At 37.0% G+C, this 19,722-nt stretch overlaps 1 protein-coding gene across 3 annotated transcripts in view; it reads left to right on the top strand.

Moving 5' to 3' along the window:
- Nucleotides 1-19,722, top strand: part of rcan3 (regulator of calcineurin 3) — a 46,281-nt gene that overhangs the window by 19,306 nt on the left and 7,253 nt on the right. For all 3 annotated transcript variants that reach the window (XM_032546920.1, XM_032546921.1, XM_032546922.1), the window contains 2 exons: nt 18,139-18,312; nt 19,263-19,434. In XM_032546920.1, coding sequence (XP_032402811.1) covers nt 18,139-18,312; nt 19,263-19,434 — 346 coding nt within the window. The remainder of the gene's footprint in view (nt 1-18,138; nt 18,313-19,262; nt 19,435-19,722) is intronic.

Here is a 19,722-nt window from a genome sequence, read left to right as displayed (position 1 = left end):
CCTGCACGGCGATGAATGAAACGCGAACACGGAGAGTGTTTGGTTCAATTCTCTGAATGCGGGAGCCGACATGGCTTTGCGGGACAAGTGTCAGCGCTGGGAAAAGATGGATTTGATATGGATAGTGGGATTTATGAAAGACGCATGCAGGGGAAAGAAGTGGGGTCGGTTTTAGACGCAGTCGAAGACAGAAACACACACACACACACTCCTTTCCTCCCCCCTCCTGTCTAGCTCTGCCCTCCCATCACAGCAGCATTGCAGGTGCACCACCAAAAAAGTGGCATTTAAAGGAGAGATTGTGCAAACTGCTGTATTGTTGCAACAGTATTAATATAATCCATATTCATCTTTATGAATAAAGATTGATTTGGTGTGAGGATTATCTAAACCCGAACACCTTTCAGCTTTAGCTGCAGCTACGATATTGAAATCGCAGAGGATTGCTTGCATGCAACTACATTTTGCATTCATATTACCAAATAATATCTTTACGCATTTGGAATGACTCTCTCTGCCCTTGATGCCCCTGCAGATTGAGGTGTCATGGAAACCGATGGAGCATCATGATGATACAGATGGAGAAAAAGGAAAATGTGGTTTAATTGCAACCAATGTCTCTTGATTAAAAATACAGCAGTTGCATGTTTTCCCACTGTCTCTAATCATAAATGGAAGATTAGAGAAGCAGCTGCAGGTAAAGCTGACCCTATGTGAACATTTTAACTTCTGCAAGCATTCCACTTTATAGCTTTTTAATGCAACTTATTACTCGCTGTAGATTACGTCAGTGCTCAGATTCAAATTCAGACCTCGGCTGCCTTGTTTGTCATTTTTCTGGCAGCTGCGTTTGCTTCTCTAGTTCGACACATTCGCTCCTTCTGTTCAGGATGTCACGAGCTTGTTGTTTGATGGGACTGAAAATATCTGGAGCGCACAAACAACGGGTGCTGACCACTCACTGTGCGTTCTCCCGTTGAGCCCGGCAGCTGCTGCGTTCGTTCCCAACTCTCCTTACTGCCCGAGTCCACTGCAGAGCGGCTGATGCGAAAGGCACCAGTGGGACAGCGTGCGCGTTTTTTTTCTTTTTTAAGACCGATCTGAGTCATTGTAGTCAGGATTGGCCTGAGAGGAGAGAGAGAATTAAAGAAAAATGAAGTTAACTCAAGTTTCAGTGTTTATTATCGTCACTAAACCCTCCTGTTCCATCCACCTGTTCCAGATTTAGCCCAAAAAGTAGAAGCCCTGTGGACAATTAAAAGAGCAGACAGAGGGCTGACTTTCTAAAAGGCGTAAAGAACACCACTAATCCTGGTTTCTGGCACACAGTTGGCGATGGAGAGATCTTTGGAAGAGGACAGATTAAAACGGCGCACATTGGGACGTCTGATTGAGCTCACCTCGCTGTCAACCTGCTGTATTTTCGCATGATCTCACCCCATCTGAGGCTCCTGTTAGGGCTGCAACTAACAATTATTAATAAATATCGATTATTTTTGATGAATAATCGACTAATTGGAAAACAAAATGGGAAGATTCTGCAGATTCTTTTCATTTAAATTCATTAAACGATGCAAATAAACAAATAATTCAACTCTACTTTTAAATATGAAAACAAACACTTCTAATGCCTAAAATGCTTTAATAGAAAACAATTTTAGTGAATACTTATTTGAAGCAAAAGAAGAATATACTTCTAGCATCAACATGTGAAAACTCAGCTCTTTCTACTTAACATGAATATAGTAATGGGCTAATCTGTTTAATCTGATTAATTGGACAGCAAAAGGTGCTTAATAGATTAGTTTTCAACTAAAACTAGGCCTGTTACAGCAAATTTATGCTGGACGATAAATTGTCCCAGAAGTTATTTTTGTTTTGAAACTATTTTTAAGTGATATAATGATGCAATGCATAATAATGAAATGATTCTAATGGATATTTAACACTGCAGCTGGGAAGCATTTTAAATATCCAAAATAAATAAACAAAACAGGAACAATAAATAAAATGAATTATGCAGTCTCTGTTAACAAAATTTTCCACCAAAAAAGAAGCTAGCTGAGAGCAAAACACCAGACTGAAGACTTTTACCGTCTAGTTTTTGGTAGGAAGGAAAAAACAATAAATCACACAAATGGAAATTATTGACTTGGTTTTAATTTATTATGTGATTAATTGATTTAATTGCAACAGTCCTAACTAAGACTAATCAGACTTTTGACTAATTTGAACCGGGTGAAGCTAAAGCTGTACAGTTTTGGCTTAATTACTGCTACTGCTATGCTTTTTTCAGCAAATTGGCCTTTTTGGAGTCCGTATACTCCAGTTAACGATTAATCAGTTACTAAATTAGTTAATTAGTTGATTCATCGCAATTAATTTGATTAATCAGCTCTGCTCCTGTGTTTATTAATGTGATGGCTGAGGATGGACAATCAGACCCGGTCTGAGGTTTGCTGCTATATTTAGATCTTCCAGGGAAAGATTAGGCGTTTGTTTCTTGAATGGAAGGAAAGCAAATAGCCGGGTTTAAAATTAGCAGAGATGCCTTGTGAGTGGCCACGGTTCTGTGGAGCCATTGTTTTGACACCGGTGAAGCGGCTTGGCTCAGGTCCCTGCTGTTTATATCATGAATGAGCCGAACGGAGCGGTTCTGGACTGAACAGGTTGTTTTTGTGCAGTAACCCCAGAGCTGGTGGCACCAGTCAGAAGAGCTTTTTTCTTTCTGCTTTAGTGAAGTCATAGCGGCGGCTCAGTTTGTTGTCGTGTTGAGTTGAGCTGACGACGGAGGCCGTCATGTTTGTCACAACACTAATGTTACCTGGAAAATGTGCTGGCATCAGCAGATGACGGCGCAGGACAAACTGTGAAGGTCACTGCATGTTGACAGGCGGTGGATCTGTGACGGAGCACAGGCCACATGCATGTCGTTATGGTTACGGTTAAATCTGACGTCATCTCAATAAATTAACGTATCATGAAAAGGTAGATTAATACAAATAAAATGACAGTTGTAACCCTTGTTGTCATGGATACGTCTGTCTGCGGCGGCTCTTGCAGCTCTGACTTCCTCTGCAGTCTGCACCTTGTGCCTCCAGACTGGACTCTTGGCTTTGCCTCACAACCCTTTTAGGGCTCTTGAATTTTTGTTGGTGCATTTCTTCCCTCCACTCAACTTTCCATTCATATGTTTAGCACTTTGTGGACAGCAATCCTTTTTGGAAATGTAGCTTCCCATCCTTCTGGAAGGTTTCGAAGACAAGCAACCTTCCGCATGCTGTGTAGGCCATAACATAATATATTTCTGCTGTAAAATCATTTTAACAGAAAAATAAATGATTTAAATAGTAAATTAACCTAAATTATGGTTACTTTTTGAATTATATTGCTGTAGCAAATGAACTTTTATGATTCTCAATTTTTTAGGGCAGACTTGCATATCTTAGAGTGTGGCTCTAAAAAAACCCCAATGAAATGTTTTTAATTATAAAGAAAATAAAGTAGTTTTAGCTTTTCTCTGCATTTCTATGCAAATTTTGCAAATGAAGCATAGCAATAATACAAAGAACTTTTAGTAAATAATTGACTTCTTTATGTGCTTTATATATTTAGTGGAGGTTGTTTTGCATATTTATGGAAAGGACTCACAAATTATTATCTTTTTTCTTTTGAAAGTTAGAAAATGGTTCCAAATAGTGCTAAATTTAATTTAACATCTTTAATCTTCAAAATAAAACATTTAATTTAGTGCATGTTTATTAAATTTGTCTACTTTGAGGTTCTTTGAATTGAAAAAGTTGCTGACTCCTGCTTTAGATCCATTTATTGATTTACATTCCATATTTGCAAGGTTTTGGGTCCATTACTGACAAATAATTTATTTATAATTCTCCCTGTTTCCACCATAAAACCACTGCAAGCATAAGCAGGACGGCCATTTTCAGCTCCCACAAACTGAAGTTTTGTAGTAACACAGATGCAGTCACACGCTCCACACACACACACACACACACACACACCTCAACCACAACAGTGAGTCAGCGGACTTACAGGCCGAGAAACGTCTCTGTCAGCAAACACACGCACACACACCCCAACACACACACATAAACACGCCTTCACTGAAGACTCGGGGAGAAAATTTCCGTCGACTCGGGTCACTCTCTGTTTGTCCTGCAACCTGTCTGTCTGTGTCTTCTTTCATATGTCTGGCTGTAATGATGTCACTTCAGACACAGAAGGAGTCATTTATTGACTTGTGTGCTGTTTGTTCAGTCAAACAGAAGGGATTTCTGCTGACATTTTCGATGCTATTTTTTCCGTCTGTGCAGCTTTATATAAGATGACGGTAACCGTCCTTTGATAGTTGCTCTATTTGAGTTACAAGAATGTTTTACCCTTTTAATGGAACCCATCAAAGCTCAGAAGTCTGTCCATTTTCAGCGGATAAACATATCAACATCATGACGCACAATGACGTGTTAGCAAAAATCTGATCAAACCAGTACTGTCGATTGAAATCGGATTTAGCAGGTCAGACTTTATTAAAGAAAACCAGAAATCAGTATCAGCTAAGACAAGCAAGATCCAATTAAAATTCTATTTAATTCAAATTCAAAAATACTTAATTTATCCTAAATGGAAATTCATTTTCCATTTAGGATAGTTGTAACTCATATCAGTAAATTATCTCACAAGAGTGATGCTGTGAACAGAAAAAATCTCCAGTAGCAGTCAGTTTTGGAGCGTATCTTAAGAGGCCTCTGACTGAAGACACTGTTGCTGTATGACCTGCTAACCGCTAACATGTCCTGGATGACAGCTAATCCACGTCATTTGCTTTTGCTGCTCCTGTTTAAATCTCCATCTGACCGTCTGCATCCTTAACGTGTCCAATTCAACTCCTCTGTCTTTGAAACTTCAGCTATTAATTGGGCTTTTTAGATTCTAATCAGCCGCTCCCAGTTTTAAAAACAAAATCTTGTTGCCACGGTTACGCATCGACTGCTGTACAGAAGTAAAAAAAAATAAAAGGAAAGCAGAAATCCTTCCAGCTGCACAGCATCCAAAACCAGAGGCCAAAAAAAGAATAAAAATTTACGATAAGAGCAAAACAGATTTCAAATTGTTTACCATGTTACAGTCTGGCATTTTAAAGTCATATTACTGGCTGTTAGGACTGTCGCAATAAATCAATTAACCGCACGATAAATTAAAATGAGCTCAATAACTTCCAGTTGCAGTACTTATCATTTTTCTCTTTTCTCTCTTTCTTCCTAAAACTGTATCGTAAAAGTCTTCAGTCTGGTGCTTTGTCCTCAACTAAACCTTTTTGAAGAACTTCATAATTCATTTCACTTGTCGTTTCTGTTGTTTTTGTTTATTTATTTTATATATTTAAAATGTCTTCCAGTTCCAGAATTTAAAGTTTTATTGATATTTGGGAATTTGCATTATTATATTCCTCAAAAATATAATAATGCAAAACAACATCATCGTTTATCGCAATAACTTCTGGAACAATTTAATGTGCAGCAAAATTACTACTGGCAGTCGATGTATGATTAACTGATGTACATCAATTAATCATAAAGCCTTTTTAAATGTTAATAAAATTTCAAACCGGCCTTTAAAACTGTAGTTTTGTCGGACCCTGACCAGCTGTTTGGCGTTTAGCAGGATAGAGCCGATGTACCCAGACGGTTGCCGGTGTCGTGTTCGGCGCTGGAAGGAAACCAGATCTGGGTCTTGGCAGGGTTGAGCGATCCTGACTCTGAGCTCGGAGGCTCAGGTGTGCCCTCTCCTCTCGGTCCGGCCGCCGGGCAGGTGGAGAGGGGGAGTTCATGTTGGACCTGAAACCCTAGAGAAGCGCTGGGACTCATGTGTCAAATAAAGGGTTGGATCCGCGTCCGTTATGGTGACGTAGAACAAAAGGACCGTCTCCTGGATGGGGGGTCCGGTTACCAGTGTGACAAAAAGGCCTGCGCAGTAATCAGACAACTCTAGAAGGTCTTGCAATGGAAGGTAGAGTTCTGCTTTTAACTCAACAAAAATGGGGAAGGAGGAAATTTCGTCACATGGTAACTGGAGTTTATTGGTCTTACTCTGCACAAATATGTTTGTATCAATAAATCAATCAGTTTTCTCTTGATCAATCATGATCGATTAGGGCTGGACAATAAATCAATAACAATATACATTGCTATATGTGATAGAATATTCAATACTGAACTATGATCTAGAACCACACAGCAAAAGGCTTAGCTACAGCCTTTTCTTAGGCAAAGAAAAGGCTTCAGCAATCCTAAATTTAGTAAAATAACATAATTATTAAAATTATCAGTTATGAAGTGCTTAATATTTATAGTAAACATTTTATTTGAGTTTTTATCTTATTTTATATTTTTATATATATTATTTATTGTATTTTTTTATATTATATTTATTATATTTTCTTAGGCAAAGAAAAGGCGTTAGCTAAGTTTGGTGGAATCAACTTCCTTGGTTACCTAGCAACAGCTGGTTGCCAGGTAACTTGCCGGCAGCAGTTTCAGGTTTTGCTACTGTGCCTCATAACTGATTTTAAAAAAATAAAATAAACTCCAGATAAAACACTAGAGGTCACTACACCAATTTGGCATTATTTCATATATTTAAAACAAAAAACTAATCAATAATTAGTGATACTGACTGATATGAAACGTTTTTCTGCCAGTGCTATCTATGCTTCGATAGATAGCACTTATAACACATAAAGAAACTTCTTGGACTTCAACACTTAGGTTGGAGCCATTTTTCTCCCCTGATAGAAAATTAGTCAACTATGACTCATTATATTATCATTATACTACGACTCAAGTTATATTAAAACCAGTAATCAGACAGAAACTTCTTAAAAAGGAGGAGATTAGGCAGTATGTATCCCTGTGTTCTTGGGTGAAACCTGTTCCTGTGGCATGCTCTTGCCTCGTTATGTGATGTTGTGTAACACTTTGCATTAGAGTCCCTCTAAAGTGCATGGGTCTGCGTGGGAGCCTGTTTTCATACTTGTATGTTAAGAGTGTCAAAGGAGAAGGTTTGCGAGCATGTGTCCGTTCAGGCCCACGCCTAAGTGCTGCAGAGGAGGAAAAGCTCCTGCCTCAATAAAATCCATAATGACCAAATTGGTGCTAAGAGGATTAATGTGTCCCCAAATACCATAAACTGATTTCAAGCTCCCTAATGTGGACACAAAGGCCTGCAGGGAATGGCAGCAGCGCCGGCGTGTCGGCCCCCTGTCGATACAGCTCCTTATTCAAGGTATTGATTCCACTGTAATAACACCTGCACTGTTTAGAGACAGACAAACGTTTTTTTGTTGTTTTGCCATTCCCAGAGTTTGTATTTATTTCTAAATAGTAAGCCAGGGATGCAGGTATCAATCATTTACAGGTTATTCTAGCAGGTTTGCATTGCTTAGAGGAGTAAATTAAATTTTTATTAAAAATTCAACATAGGCGGAGAGCTAGATTTTCTTGAACAGATAATGTGAAATTTTTTTATTCTGAATACATTTTTTATTTTTTGTAGTTATGGTATATTAATTTATTTTTTAAAAGTGTAATAGATTTCAAACTTGGAGAGCTACACTGTGCAATGTAGATGTCGTAAGATTAAAAATATATTATAACCTTCAAATAAGAATTAATATGATAATTTATCTTAAATATTTGTTCTGTTGGTTGTAGTTTTGTTTTACCTTATTTTATATAATGCGTATATGTACTATATTTTTAATTATGTTGGGCTAGCAAGTTAGCATTTCTTAGAAGTTTTTTTTTAATTTAATATAAGTGGAGAGCCAAATTCTGTGCAGAAGATATTTTAAAACTATCTTAACCATGTGAATAAAACCTTCATTTTTTATGATTTCTTTATTTATATGAATTAAATTTATTCTAAATTTAGTAAAATAAAATGATAATTATTAAAATTATCTGTAGTGAAGTGCTTAATACTCATAGCAAACATTTTATTTGTTGTGTTGATTCTAGTGATTCTAGTTTTTACCTTATTTTATATATATTATTTATTGTATTTTTTATTATATTGGGTTTTGTTTTGGCTGCTATATTTACTAAAAAAAAATTCAGTTTAATATGTAAATTACTGAACTTTCACCAAATTTAACAATTATAGATATAACGTAACGTCTTTAAAAACAGGGAAGATAGTTTTGTTTTTGTTGCATTTTAACGGTGGGTGATAATTATATTAAAATTCGATTATTGTTGCTGTTCTACAGGTTGGTAAAAACCACTAGAGTCCGAAAATCAAGTGCTGGAAACACCCTCATTTTTGTTGTTGTTGGAAACGTTTGGCTGCGTTTCAGCAGAATGCAGACAGTCAGTCGTTGCTTACTCCAATGGAAAATTCACTTTTAACTTTTAACAGTCATGGAAAAATCTCTAAATGTGATAAGGAAGAGATTGCAGCGAGAAAACGGCGAGATATTTTACCGCCTCCACAGTCTGCCTCCCTTGTGCTCCCACCAGTTTAGTTACCGTTCCTCCCTTCTTAAGGAGATCAGTAATTAAACACGAGGCTCCAAATTGTTAAGAAATTGATTTCTTAATAATTCCAGCAGAGTCTATTTTGGTATAGCATTGTTACTTGGCGACCTAGTTTTTGTGATTTTCACCCAAATCCTATCCAGTGGTGAGGGTCTGGATTAGATTGAGATAAAGACACGTGCTTGACTTTAGCGCAGAATAATTTAAAGGGGAGAAAGAGAGAAAAGAATAAACCTTCTTTACATCTCAGCTGGGCTCAGTTAATCATATTGTGTTGAGCTCAGAATGGTGTAGTTCAGGATCCTGGTTTAAACAGGTGAACTGACAAAAATAGAGAATTGTAAATTGATAATTACAACTAGCTAAGGGAATAGCTAGTTGTCATTATGTAGAACTTTAGCTGGTAACCCTCATTACGACTCTAAAAGGTTTTTAATTTCACAGCAGTTTGTTTTCTTTTGTGGGTTGAATTTTAATGAATGTGACTCAAATGATCCACATAGAGGAGATACTTGAAACAAAAGACCAACAAGCTGAAAAACACAACAGTAGAACCTGACAGAGACTCTAGTGAACACAGTTTGTGTAGATTAGAGTACATTTACTGTTGCGTTTACTGCATTACAGCAACAGGGATCTAAAAGTCTGCAGTCGGTGGTCTTTGCACCTTAATAAAACGTAATTATACCTTCAAAAAGACGGAGAAAGTGACTGTATTTGTAACCGCATAACAATGAATTCCTAATTTATTAGAAGGCAGTGGTATCATTGTAATTCACCCTCATTTCAACAGAAATGAAGGGTCAAAAGTGGAAAAACTACATTGGAAAATAAGAAATGAATCAGAAAAATAATCATAAGAAACATTAATTATAGTAATTATAAACAAATACATTGCCAAGAGATGGTAAGAGATGTTATAATATTCCATAATCTTATAAATAATAAATAACAGTGACTCAAGAGTAGAGCTCTGAGGAACCCCATTCATTCACTCAAATGAATGAATGGGGTTCCTCATTTGTAGTTTTGTTTTACCTTATTTTATATAATATGTATATGTACATATACACAGTACATATACACTGTGTATATGTTCCTCCAAATGGAGATCTTAAACTATCTTGTGCAGTCAACCTGTTATTTGTCCAGTGCAGTAAACACATTATTTGATTATTAAAACTAATACATGTTGAAAAAATGGAGATAGATTTGTTGTTGTTTAATATTAAGACATCCAGATAAGGTGTATTTTGAGAAGCTACATCACTGCAAGCATCAGCAGAGTGGAAAGTTTTCATGTCTCAGTTTTGTCTCTGTCAGCTCGATCCGGCCAATCCCTGCCGTTTACTGTTCTGCCACCTAAACTCCCCTCTGAACGAACCGTGTTGACATTACCCGATAAAGCAGCAGCAGCCGGCTCCATGCTTGCTACGCTGTGAGTCATGCCCACAGCCATGTAGCGACTGTGATGACAGCTTTTCCCGGTGATGAGGCAGGAACAAAACCGCCTCATCACCAAAGAGACCGATGGCTGCGGTTCACCGGGGTTAATCTCAGCATGCCGGCCATTTGCTGCCCTAGTTTGCTTCGGATTTTTAAAAAAATCTCTGAAGTTTATCCAGTTTGCTGTTTCTGTTGTCTGAAGTCTTCTTAATGCCATACAAAGAAAATATTCTGGACTTTTCTCCAATTGCAGGGCGAATACAGTAAAGCAGAGCTGCCCCTCCCCCACCTGCTGCTGCATATTGGTTCACTGGCTGTTTGGAAAATGTTTTGGAAATGTTTCAAAACTTAAGCAGTCTTGGTTTGGAAGTTAAACCAGAACCACTACCTGAGCAGATAGCCTGACTAGCTAGCCTGTTATTCTGGTTTTACTTAAAGAAAAAAAAGCAAAACTGTCATAAAAATGCGTAATATTTTATTTAAATTGATTTGATAACATATTAATAAGATTATTGTCTGGGTAATTGGCCTCCTCATTAATTTTTTATACATAAAAATAACTTTCTACTTCCATTTGTTCCATTTTGTTACAACTAAACACTTGTGTGCTTAAACTTTTGCATAAGACTTCACTTCTCTTAGTATTTTTGATTAATTATGGAGGTAAATATTCATAAAGTCCTCATGTTCCATGTATAGTTTAACCATTTGGATATTTTTTTCTCTACATTTCCATTTATTTTGGTTCATATTCTTGTTTAGTCATGAAATATTACAAATAGCAACCCCTACCCAAACCAACAATAACACTAAGTGAGCAAAAATAAGCAAGAATTATTTTATTTACTCATTTTAAAGCATGTAGGAATCATTCTTCTGGCAAATTATCAAATGTTTTTAATCTAATGGGAGAAGGCCAAATTTCAGTTGTTGATTTGTAAAAAGGTCAGAAGTTTGTCTGTCGCTCCAAAGGGCAATGGGACAAGAAATATGATTAAAAGAAGCTCTTCTCTGCTCTTTCTAATAACCTGCCGGTGATTTGAATTAAGATTGTCAAGGGTTCTGACTTTGAATTTGAGTCTCAATTGAGTAATTTTGTTCATTACGACAAAAATAACATGTTGCACATTGCTTCAGCCTGACTCATTTTGTAACAGTGCTCAGGTAGGAAGAAGAAGGCACACCCTGTGTGTTGCGTAATGGTAACTTATTGAACCCTGTGGTCAGTAATGATGACCACAGTTTCCACTTTAATTAAGCCAAACTGGGAGATACATGAGAGCCGCGACTCCACGCCTCCTTCCCTTCCTCTCCCATCCTGAATGTGTAAAGTTTCTCTTGTTGCATAAGCAAAAGCTGTGAACAAAACAGACTCATTTTCTCATGATATTTTCCTGGATTAATCTTAAAATGCATCTACTTTTTTAACACTGGAAAACAGACTCTTTAGATCCATCTGGAACTGCGATGTGAGCTGGTTCTGCAGAATATTTGCTCAGGGAGGCTGAAAATGATTTTACACTGCTCTTCTCAGATTATTTTATGTAAAAATGTTGTAAACTATCATTGTTCTTTAAATGAATATTCTTAAAATTACTTTATATTAAGGCGGAATCATCGTTACAAGACTTATGTGTGCAATACTGCAAATATAAATAGCAATATTTGGTAGCTAATATATTTCACTTGCAATAACTTCGGGTCGACAGGAGAGACTTTTGTTTCCCCGCATGTGAAAAAGATTTTAGTGACTTGCCAATTTTCACACAGCATGTCTTGATGCTCAATTCTGAATGAGTTTTGCTGAAATGTTAGAGTTTTTTTGTTTGTTTGTTTTATATTTTGGCATGGAGGTTCAGGCTACTAATTAAAGCCGACCAAAATCAGATATGAACTGTGAACTGTGGACTATTTACGACCCCAAAGCGACCCGCTTGCTCAGAAAACAAACGTAGACGTTGTACAGCAGCACATTGTTTACAAAAGTAGTAATGGATGGAGTCATTTATGAATTAATTTTAAAGTTTATTCAGCAATAAGAGCCGACAGTATCGTCACAAGTTCATAACAAGGCAATGAATAAATAAATAAAAGAAAGCACAACTAATAATAGCAACAGATTCTTATTGACTGCAAGTCCTGTAGAGAATCTGTTTGGATGTGTAGTTGTGATGTGATTTAAACTTCTTTCATAAATTAAAAATCATAATTTTCAGCCATTGTTTTTGTTGAGATCACTTTGAAAACTATGGGATACGTATCCAACTAGTTATATTTACTCAATTAAAATTTCAAATCAAATTTTATTTGTATAGCACATTTCAGCAGCAAGGCATTTCAAAGTGCTTTACATCATATCAAACACAGAAACACAATGCAACATAGAATCAACAATTAAAACACGACATTAAGTCAAGTTCCATCAATAAATTTGTAATTGATTACGTTTCAAATACAATCCTAAACAGGTGGGTTTTTAGTCGAGTTTGGATCCATAAAAGATTTACCTGTTACACTCCTACTGTGTTATATGGAACAAAATACCTGTTGCTATTTTTATTCCCACTCACGCTCACAATCACACAGTTTAAAACGATGTAGATGCATTTTAATGGGCTTCCAGCACAAGGCTCCATACACCTCTTTCGAGCAGGGACTCCGTCGTCCCTCACGGATTTTTGTGCAATTCTATGGTACCTGTTAGTGTCTAGAATTTACAGGGCAAATTCTAGACACTAATTACATTCTCTTGAGTTACTTTTTTGAAAAAGAAATACTTTTTGGAGTATTTTTACTATGCTGTACTTTTTACTTTTGCTTGAGTAATTTTATTATAAAGTTTTTCTACTTTTACTTGAGTAAAATTTCTGGATTTTCTGCCCATTGAATGAAAAACAAACATGTTTTAACCAAAAGTTCACCAGACACGGACCTGCAGTTTTTTATTGAAGGATATTAATTTGGATTTTTTTTTTTTTTCTTGCTCGATTTTGTTAATTTTTGTTACTTATATGAATTAACCCAAAATTTCCTCTTAACTTTATATTTTGATCCATCTGATTATGTCATTTTTAAATGATTGATCATTTGATCAGTTAATCAGTACTTGAGTACCAAATACGTTTTACTCTTACTTGAGTTTTTCTTGGCTACTTTTTACTTTTACATGAGTAAAAATATGTTGAAGTGGCACTACTTTCTCTGTGCGTATCTGAATTCGTGCCACATATGGAAGTAGCACAGATCAGATTTTTTGGAGGTGAAAAGATTGGAATCGGGCCGATTTGGGCAAGACGGGTCAGGGAAGAATTTGTGGATCCTTTCAATATCCAACAATTCTATAACAAATATTTTTGTCCAAATATTATTCATCCCAAACTTTGTTGCTGTTTCACTTGTACTCGCACAAACAGCGTAGGTTGTTGCGAGGGCAGATGAGCGGGCCAAGCGTAACTCAACACCCCTCTCCTGTTCGCCGTTGGCTCTCGCCTCCCTCTTCAGGATAAATTCAGGATGTTCGCTCATAAAGAGCCCATAAATTAGTGATCAGCATGCTTACTTGTTACGCACCAAACAGTCGTGGGTTTATCAAACATCAGCGCAGCGTGCTTTTATGCAATTTGATCTCTGAGCTTTCCCACATCTCCCCTCGTGCCAAAACACCAATTTAGCTTAAGGAAGTAGCCACGGCGCAGCCCCTGCGTGGGTGACTGTAAACCTTACAGGTTTTACTCATGGCGTCTGACATGTGAGTCATAGTAGCTGGCATGGCTCATGGAAAATTCACAGCTTAAATAAGGGGTTAAGTGGGCTCTGTTGAAAGGCCAAACAAGCGCCGTGTTGTCATTCTCAAGAAAACCATGATTGTATCGTAGGGAGGAGGATGGGCCTGAAAACAATACTTCATTGCTCTGAAATGTAAGACAAAGTCTTGCAACGTTTGCATGTTTGTGCTCAAAATAATCCCCTACCTCTGCAACATCTTCACTTTGTTCTAATAGACTTTGGCAGCTTGTTTTTGTCAGGTAAGATAATTAGTTTGTTGACATATCTATATAAAAAGGTGCCATTACTGATCTGAAACTTTGTGAATTCTGTTGGTTTTGTAGAGCTGAGAAGAGAGCTGGTAGTTTTGTAATAAGTCATGTTTACAAACACAAATATGACCGTTTTAATGATGCATTTGAGCTGAGGTGGAATGATTATACAGCAGGAACTATAATACATTTCAAATACATACATTCATCCTCACCAATATTTAGTTAAATTCCTCATCCTGTCACAAACACAAATTTTGCTGGACAATAAATTGCTCCAGAAGTTATTGCGATAAATGATAATATTGTTTTGAGACAATGTTATATAATATAATGGTAATAATAATGCAAGAACTCATTCTCAAAGATCAATAATCTGTAATTTCTAATGAACATTTAGCACTGGAACTGGAAGACATTTTAAATATCCCAAATAAATAAACAAAACAAAAAGAAATTAATTATGAAGTCTCTGTAAACAAAATTGTCCTTCAAAAAAAGGTTTAGTTGAGACCAAAACACCTGACTGAAGACTTTTATCATCCAGTTTTTGGTAGAAAGAGAGAAAGAAGAAAAACAATAAATCATGCAAATGAAAAATTTTAAGCTCATTTTCATTTATCATGTAATTAATTGATTTATTGCTTATTGCAACAGACCTACTGGGTAACGTTAACTTGCAGGAGTGGGTCCAATCTCAAACCCAATAATAATTATAATAGAACTTTTCTTGTTTATTGAACATCTTGCAGCTTTTAATTTTTTTAAAAGACTGAACTAAAATCTTGCAAGTTTTCAAATGAATTAACACAAATAATGAATGGACAGAATAAAAGATGTAAGCAAATACAATTCAAATGTTGTTGATCACAATTTTCTGGCCTTTGTTATTTCAAAGTTGTTTCCAATCTCTCCTGATTACCCTTAAGGCAGGAAATGTTTCACATTTTTCCTGACTTGACCCCTTTTCCTTAACTCCAGCACTCACCAGAAATCTGCCTAAAAATGGCATGAAGCATGATGGAGGTCAAGTCTGCTCTGAAGTACAGCCAGCTGCATTGAAAAGGGAGGATCAGATGTTCTTACAAGGGGAGAAAAACTGACAAAAGCAATAAGGGAAGGAAAGGGAGCTAAAGGAAAAGGGCCTGTGCATATTTCTGATCTGATCCTGATTATTTGACCGCGGTGAACAACAAACTGTGTCGTAGTTCTGCTTCAGTCTGCTGAATCATCTACCACGCAGTGCGTCAGAGACGTTGATGATGTGAAGTCCTTAAAGAGAGAAAGCTGTCAGACTCACTGTGTTTAAATGCACTTCAGTTACAATTCTGGTCAGAGGTCTTTTTTTATGAGTGTATGTGTAATAAACAATATTTCTTGAATCAATTTTGATAGAGATTTGCCAGGTTTCACACAAACATACATAATCTTAAGCCAGAAGAAAGAACCGTGCCCAGCGCTGATTGAAAAGGTTTAAAAGTGCGAGGATTTTAAGTTCTGTCAACATTTGGCAAAAATAGAATATCTTTCAGTTGAGATCCGCCATGCAGTAACAGAGTTAGGAGCTGAATGAAGAGCAGTGGACACCAATTAACACTAATGCCTCAGATTGTAAACATGTGGTTTTCATTTCATGTGGGACTTCAGGAAAGTTTGTTTTCTGAGTCCTAAGCTGCTGTTTGTGAAGAGAAAAGTTTCATGGTGAGATGAGTCGGAGATTAAACTGTTTCGCCATGACGATGGGAAGAAAAGGTTACAATATTTGGAGGAATAAAAGTGAAAATCTCTAACCTGAGCCTTATACTGATCATGTAAACAGTGTGCAAAAATACAAAATTTTAAATGCATTTTACCCATTCTGACAAAATGATTGGTCAAATATCCAGCCAGAACTTTATTTATGGCAGCAGCATCATAAATTGGTCAAAGTCCAGCGTTTTATGTGAGCTTCTTGGTGGGTTGTTGATGCCCTCTAAAGGTGCATTCATAGACCTGCCCTGTTTAGTCCATTTTAATCAAACTCTAATTCGTTTTTCCCTGAAAAGTCCGGTTCGTTTGGGGAGGTGTGAATGTGCAATCAAGCTCTGATGAAGACTGAAAAAGCAAACTCTGGTCCACAGAAAACCTCAGTCTTAATTCACCAAGTGGACCGCTGCAATAGTAGGAAGCGGACTGCAGCGCTAGGCATTCTGGGTAAATTCAACCAAAACAAACATGCTAGCGTTGAGCTAGCAGGGGAAAGAGAAATCCTTCAACCACTAAAATCTGAAGCTACTCCATTTTTGTTTACATTTTGTGAAGAAGGACGCTGCGCTCAGTGTCTTCTTCAGAGGTTTTTGTGTTGTTTCCATTGGTGGTTCTTAATGCAGCGCCCCCACAGGTGAGGAGGGAAACAGGTTTTTCAAATGGTTTGGGTCATTTTACACAGTGCAGTGTGAACGGACCACACAGCTGAAAATGCTACCAAATCGAACCGAATCTACCGGACTATAAGGTGGTTTGCTGAGCTTCATAGCCCTTTTGACAAGGAAAGATATCAATGATCTTTATTTCTAAATGTTTTTGAATTTCTTTTGTTGAACGCAATGTGTTTCTTTTGAAATCTTTTAGCCTACATCCTGTTATCAGACAGGTTAAGGTTAGGCTATTTCTTGATTTTTACCAATTTGGCAGTAATCAGGGGTGGGTGTAGTTAAAGAAATTGAACTCAGTTAATTAATTTTTTAACCAGGGGAGGCTGATTGCATCTTCACATTGGGACTGGTTGACCTGTCTAGCTTTGTTTCCAATTAATATATGGAATTATCATTTTAAAAACCTTCTTTTTTACATGTTTATCTTTTTCTAATATTACAATTTGTCTCGTGATCTGAAACATTCAAGTGACAAAAAATTTTAACACAAAATGATTGTTTATCTAATCATAAAGTGCAAATTATCATTAGGACTGTTTTTGTGGCAGTGAACAGATTGTTACCAGTTTGCAATCTGCCCATCAACCTTTTTGTTTTCCACTGAATCTGAGCTACTGGAGTGGCTGGGAGATGGTCGACAAGGAATCAACGAATAGCACCACTGATTACTCAGAAATCAGCTCTCCTGGTGGCTTTCTTCCTTTTTGCCCTCCTGCTGAGCTGCTTGATTGAGTTCACAGCTGAGGAGGGAAAATTGGTGCCCAAGGAGACAAATTAGTTTTACAAAAAAGAAAAACTAAAGGTTGATTCCTGAGGCAGAAGGAAAAGATCAGGGGAAGAAGTCAGAACTTTACTGAAACAAGTGAAATTTGAATTAGTCTTTCCTCTGATGATTAGTCAGAAAATAATAATAACAAATCTCACCGCTTATCAAAAAATACGAAAAAATCTCATGACTTTTTAACAATTGTATTAAAATTAAGAGGAACAGTTGACTGATGATTAAAAGGAGAAATATCACATCGAATATCAAAGTGTCCGTATTTTTCTTAAAAGATCAAATTCAGCTTAAATAACTGATAAAATACTCAATAAACAAGATGAACAAATAGTTACAAATCAACTAAAAGCGACTTTCTTGGATAAAGTAAAAAGATTCTTGAAATTATTTTAACATGTCGGCTTAGAAAAGTTGCGACTTTGTCTGATAGAAGTGCAAGCTCACCACCGACCAGAAGCCACAGAAATGGGTGCAAAATGCTTCAGTTTGTTAGTTTTGATGGTTAACACTTTAGCCATCAGTACCTTGACATTTAAAGAAAAAGGCATGATAGTCAATCAATGAGTGAAACAAAGATTATAATTACTAGATCCCCAGAAAGACGATGGTGTACATAAAACGGGGAGATAATTTGGACATTATGGTCATTTAGCATTGAATTGCTAATGGTAAACTGCAGATTATTTTAATTAAGAGGTGGCTTTATATTAGCAGAACAATGAAATGACATTCTAATGTCAAACAGCATCACTATTTTGAGCAAAATTTGTGTAATGTTTTGAGGAAGATGCTCTATTTCCTCTAATATAATCTACCTTGCCACTTGAAATGGGCAGGAAAGCAGAGTTGCTTGGTCAAAGTTCAAGATTTCATTGGGTTTTTTTTTATTATTTGATTTTCTGCAGGAGAGGTTTGAAGCGCTCTTCAGGATCTATGATGACCAGGTCACTTTCCAGTTGTTCAAAAGCTTCAGGAGAGTCCGGATCAACTTCAGCACCCCCGAGGCGGCGGCCCGCGCCCGCATCGAGCTGCACGAGTCCGAGTTCAACGGCAAGAAGCTAAAACTCTACTTCGCTCAGGTGAGAGTCTGAGATGGAAATGCCCAGGGGAGCTGCTGAATACATTACATTACTGTGATTTATCTCCCGTGTTTCTGCTTATGTTCCACTTAGCTTCCATCTAAATGCAAATAGGAGTACAGTGCAAAAACACAAAATCTTACCAAGTTTCTAAAGCAAATGTCTTACTTCACTTGAGGCAAAACTAACCTGCAAATAACTTTTCATCAAGATGTACAGGACTTGTTTAAAGTAAATGATCCCTTACTCCTAGCTAATTATTTCACTTATAACATGGGACAAATTGGTTGTTATAAGTGAAATAATCTGCCAGTGGAACAAGTACTTTTTTAATCAACATTATGGAATTATTTGCTTAAAACAAGCTCGTATATATTGCTGAAAAGTTACTTGCAAGTTAGTTTGCCTTATTTTAAGTATGCTAAGATATTTGAGTTAGAAACTAGACCTAGAATACTTGAGATTTTGTGTTTTTGCAGTGTAGCAGGACAGTTCAGGTTGAGCCCCTCAGAGTTTTGCATCGTGTCAGCTTGAGTTAAATTGGCGGTTTTCTGGGGGGGGGGGGTTTGGTTTTTTTCCAAAAAGCTTCACCCACTATGACCCTCCAGCACCTTCTTGTACTTTGACGTAAGAGGATTATGGATTTTAGAGCTCTGATAAAAGCCTCGTGTAGGTATTGTAATTACAGCAATTGCAAGCTATCAAAATGCCAAAATCTCTTTATCGGAACAAGCTTGCTATTAAACATAAGAGGGCCACAAACTGTGGCTTTTTGTTAGAAAATGGCACATATAGAACTCAGGAAGTGTAACGGCTTCCTCAGATTCATGGATCTTATTTTGTTCCTTTTATTTTTTGCGAACATGATATGTTTTCCTGCTGATTTTACTGCCACTCACCTCTTCCGTAGAGGAACAACACTCATCACGTGTTTGTTTTCCGTGCAACAGATCCAGAACGGCGATGAAGACATCGACAAGTCATATCTGGCTCCTCCCCAGCCGGTCAAACAGTTCCTGATCTCTCCACCCGCCTCTCCGCCTGTCGGCTGGAGTCAGAGCGAAGACGCCACGCCCGTCATCAACTATGACCTGCTGTGTGCTGTGGCTAAGCTAGGACCTGGTCAGTACTGCTTTTTAATCGTTCTACTCTGATAAAAGGATGAAATTAGTTTTTTGCAGTAGTATTGAAATTAGGGCTGGGCAATATGACTTAAAAATAAAATCTCCCGTGCTTTTCATACCAGATCCTGTGGATTTTAATTGATTGCTTTTTCTCATTTTTTCTCCTTGGCATCTAATAAACTGCTGCCTGAGCACATACAGTACATATTTTCTGAAAGAGAAGGGGGAAATAACTCAAGGAGTTACTCAAACTTAAGGATTCGTAATTTACAAACAACAAGAAAGA

This window comes from Xiphophorus hellerii, chromosome 19, assembly GCF_003331165.1.
Source record: "Xiphophorus hellerii strain 12219 chromosome 19, Xiphophorus_hellerii-4.1, whole genome shotgun sequence".
NCBI classification, from domain to species: domain Eukaryota; kingdom Metazoa; phylum Chordata; class Actinopteri; order Cyprinodontiformes; family Poeciliidae; genus Xiphophorus; species Xiphophorus hellerii.
The sequence above is the reverse complement of the archived record's forward strand: the minus strand, read 5'-3'. Positions and strand labels throughout refer to the sequence as shown.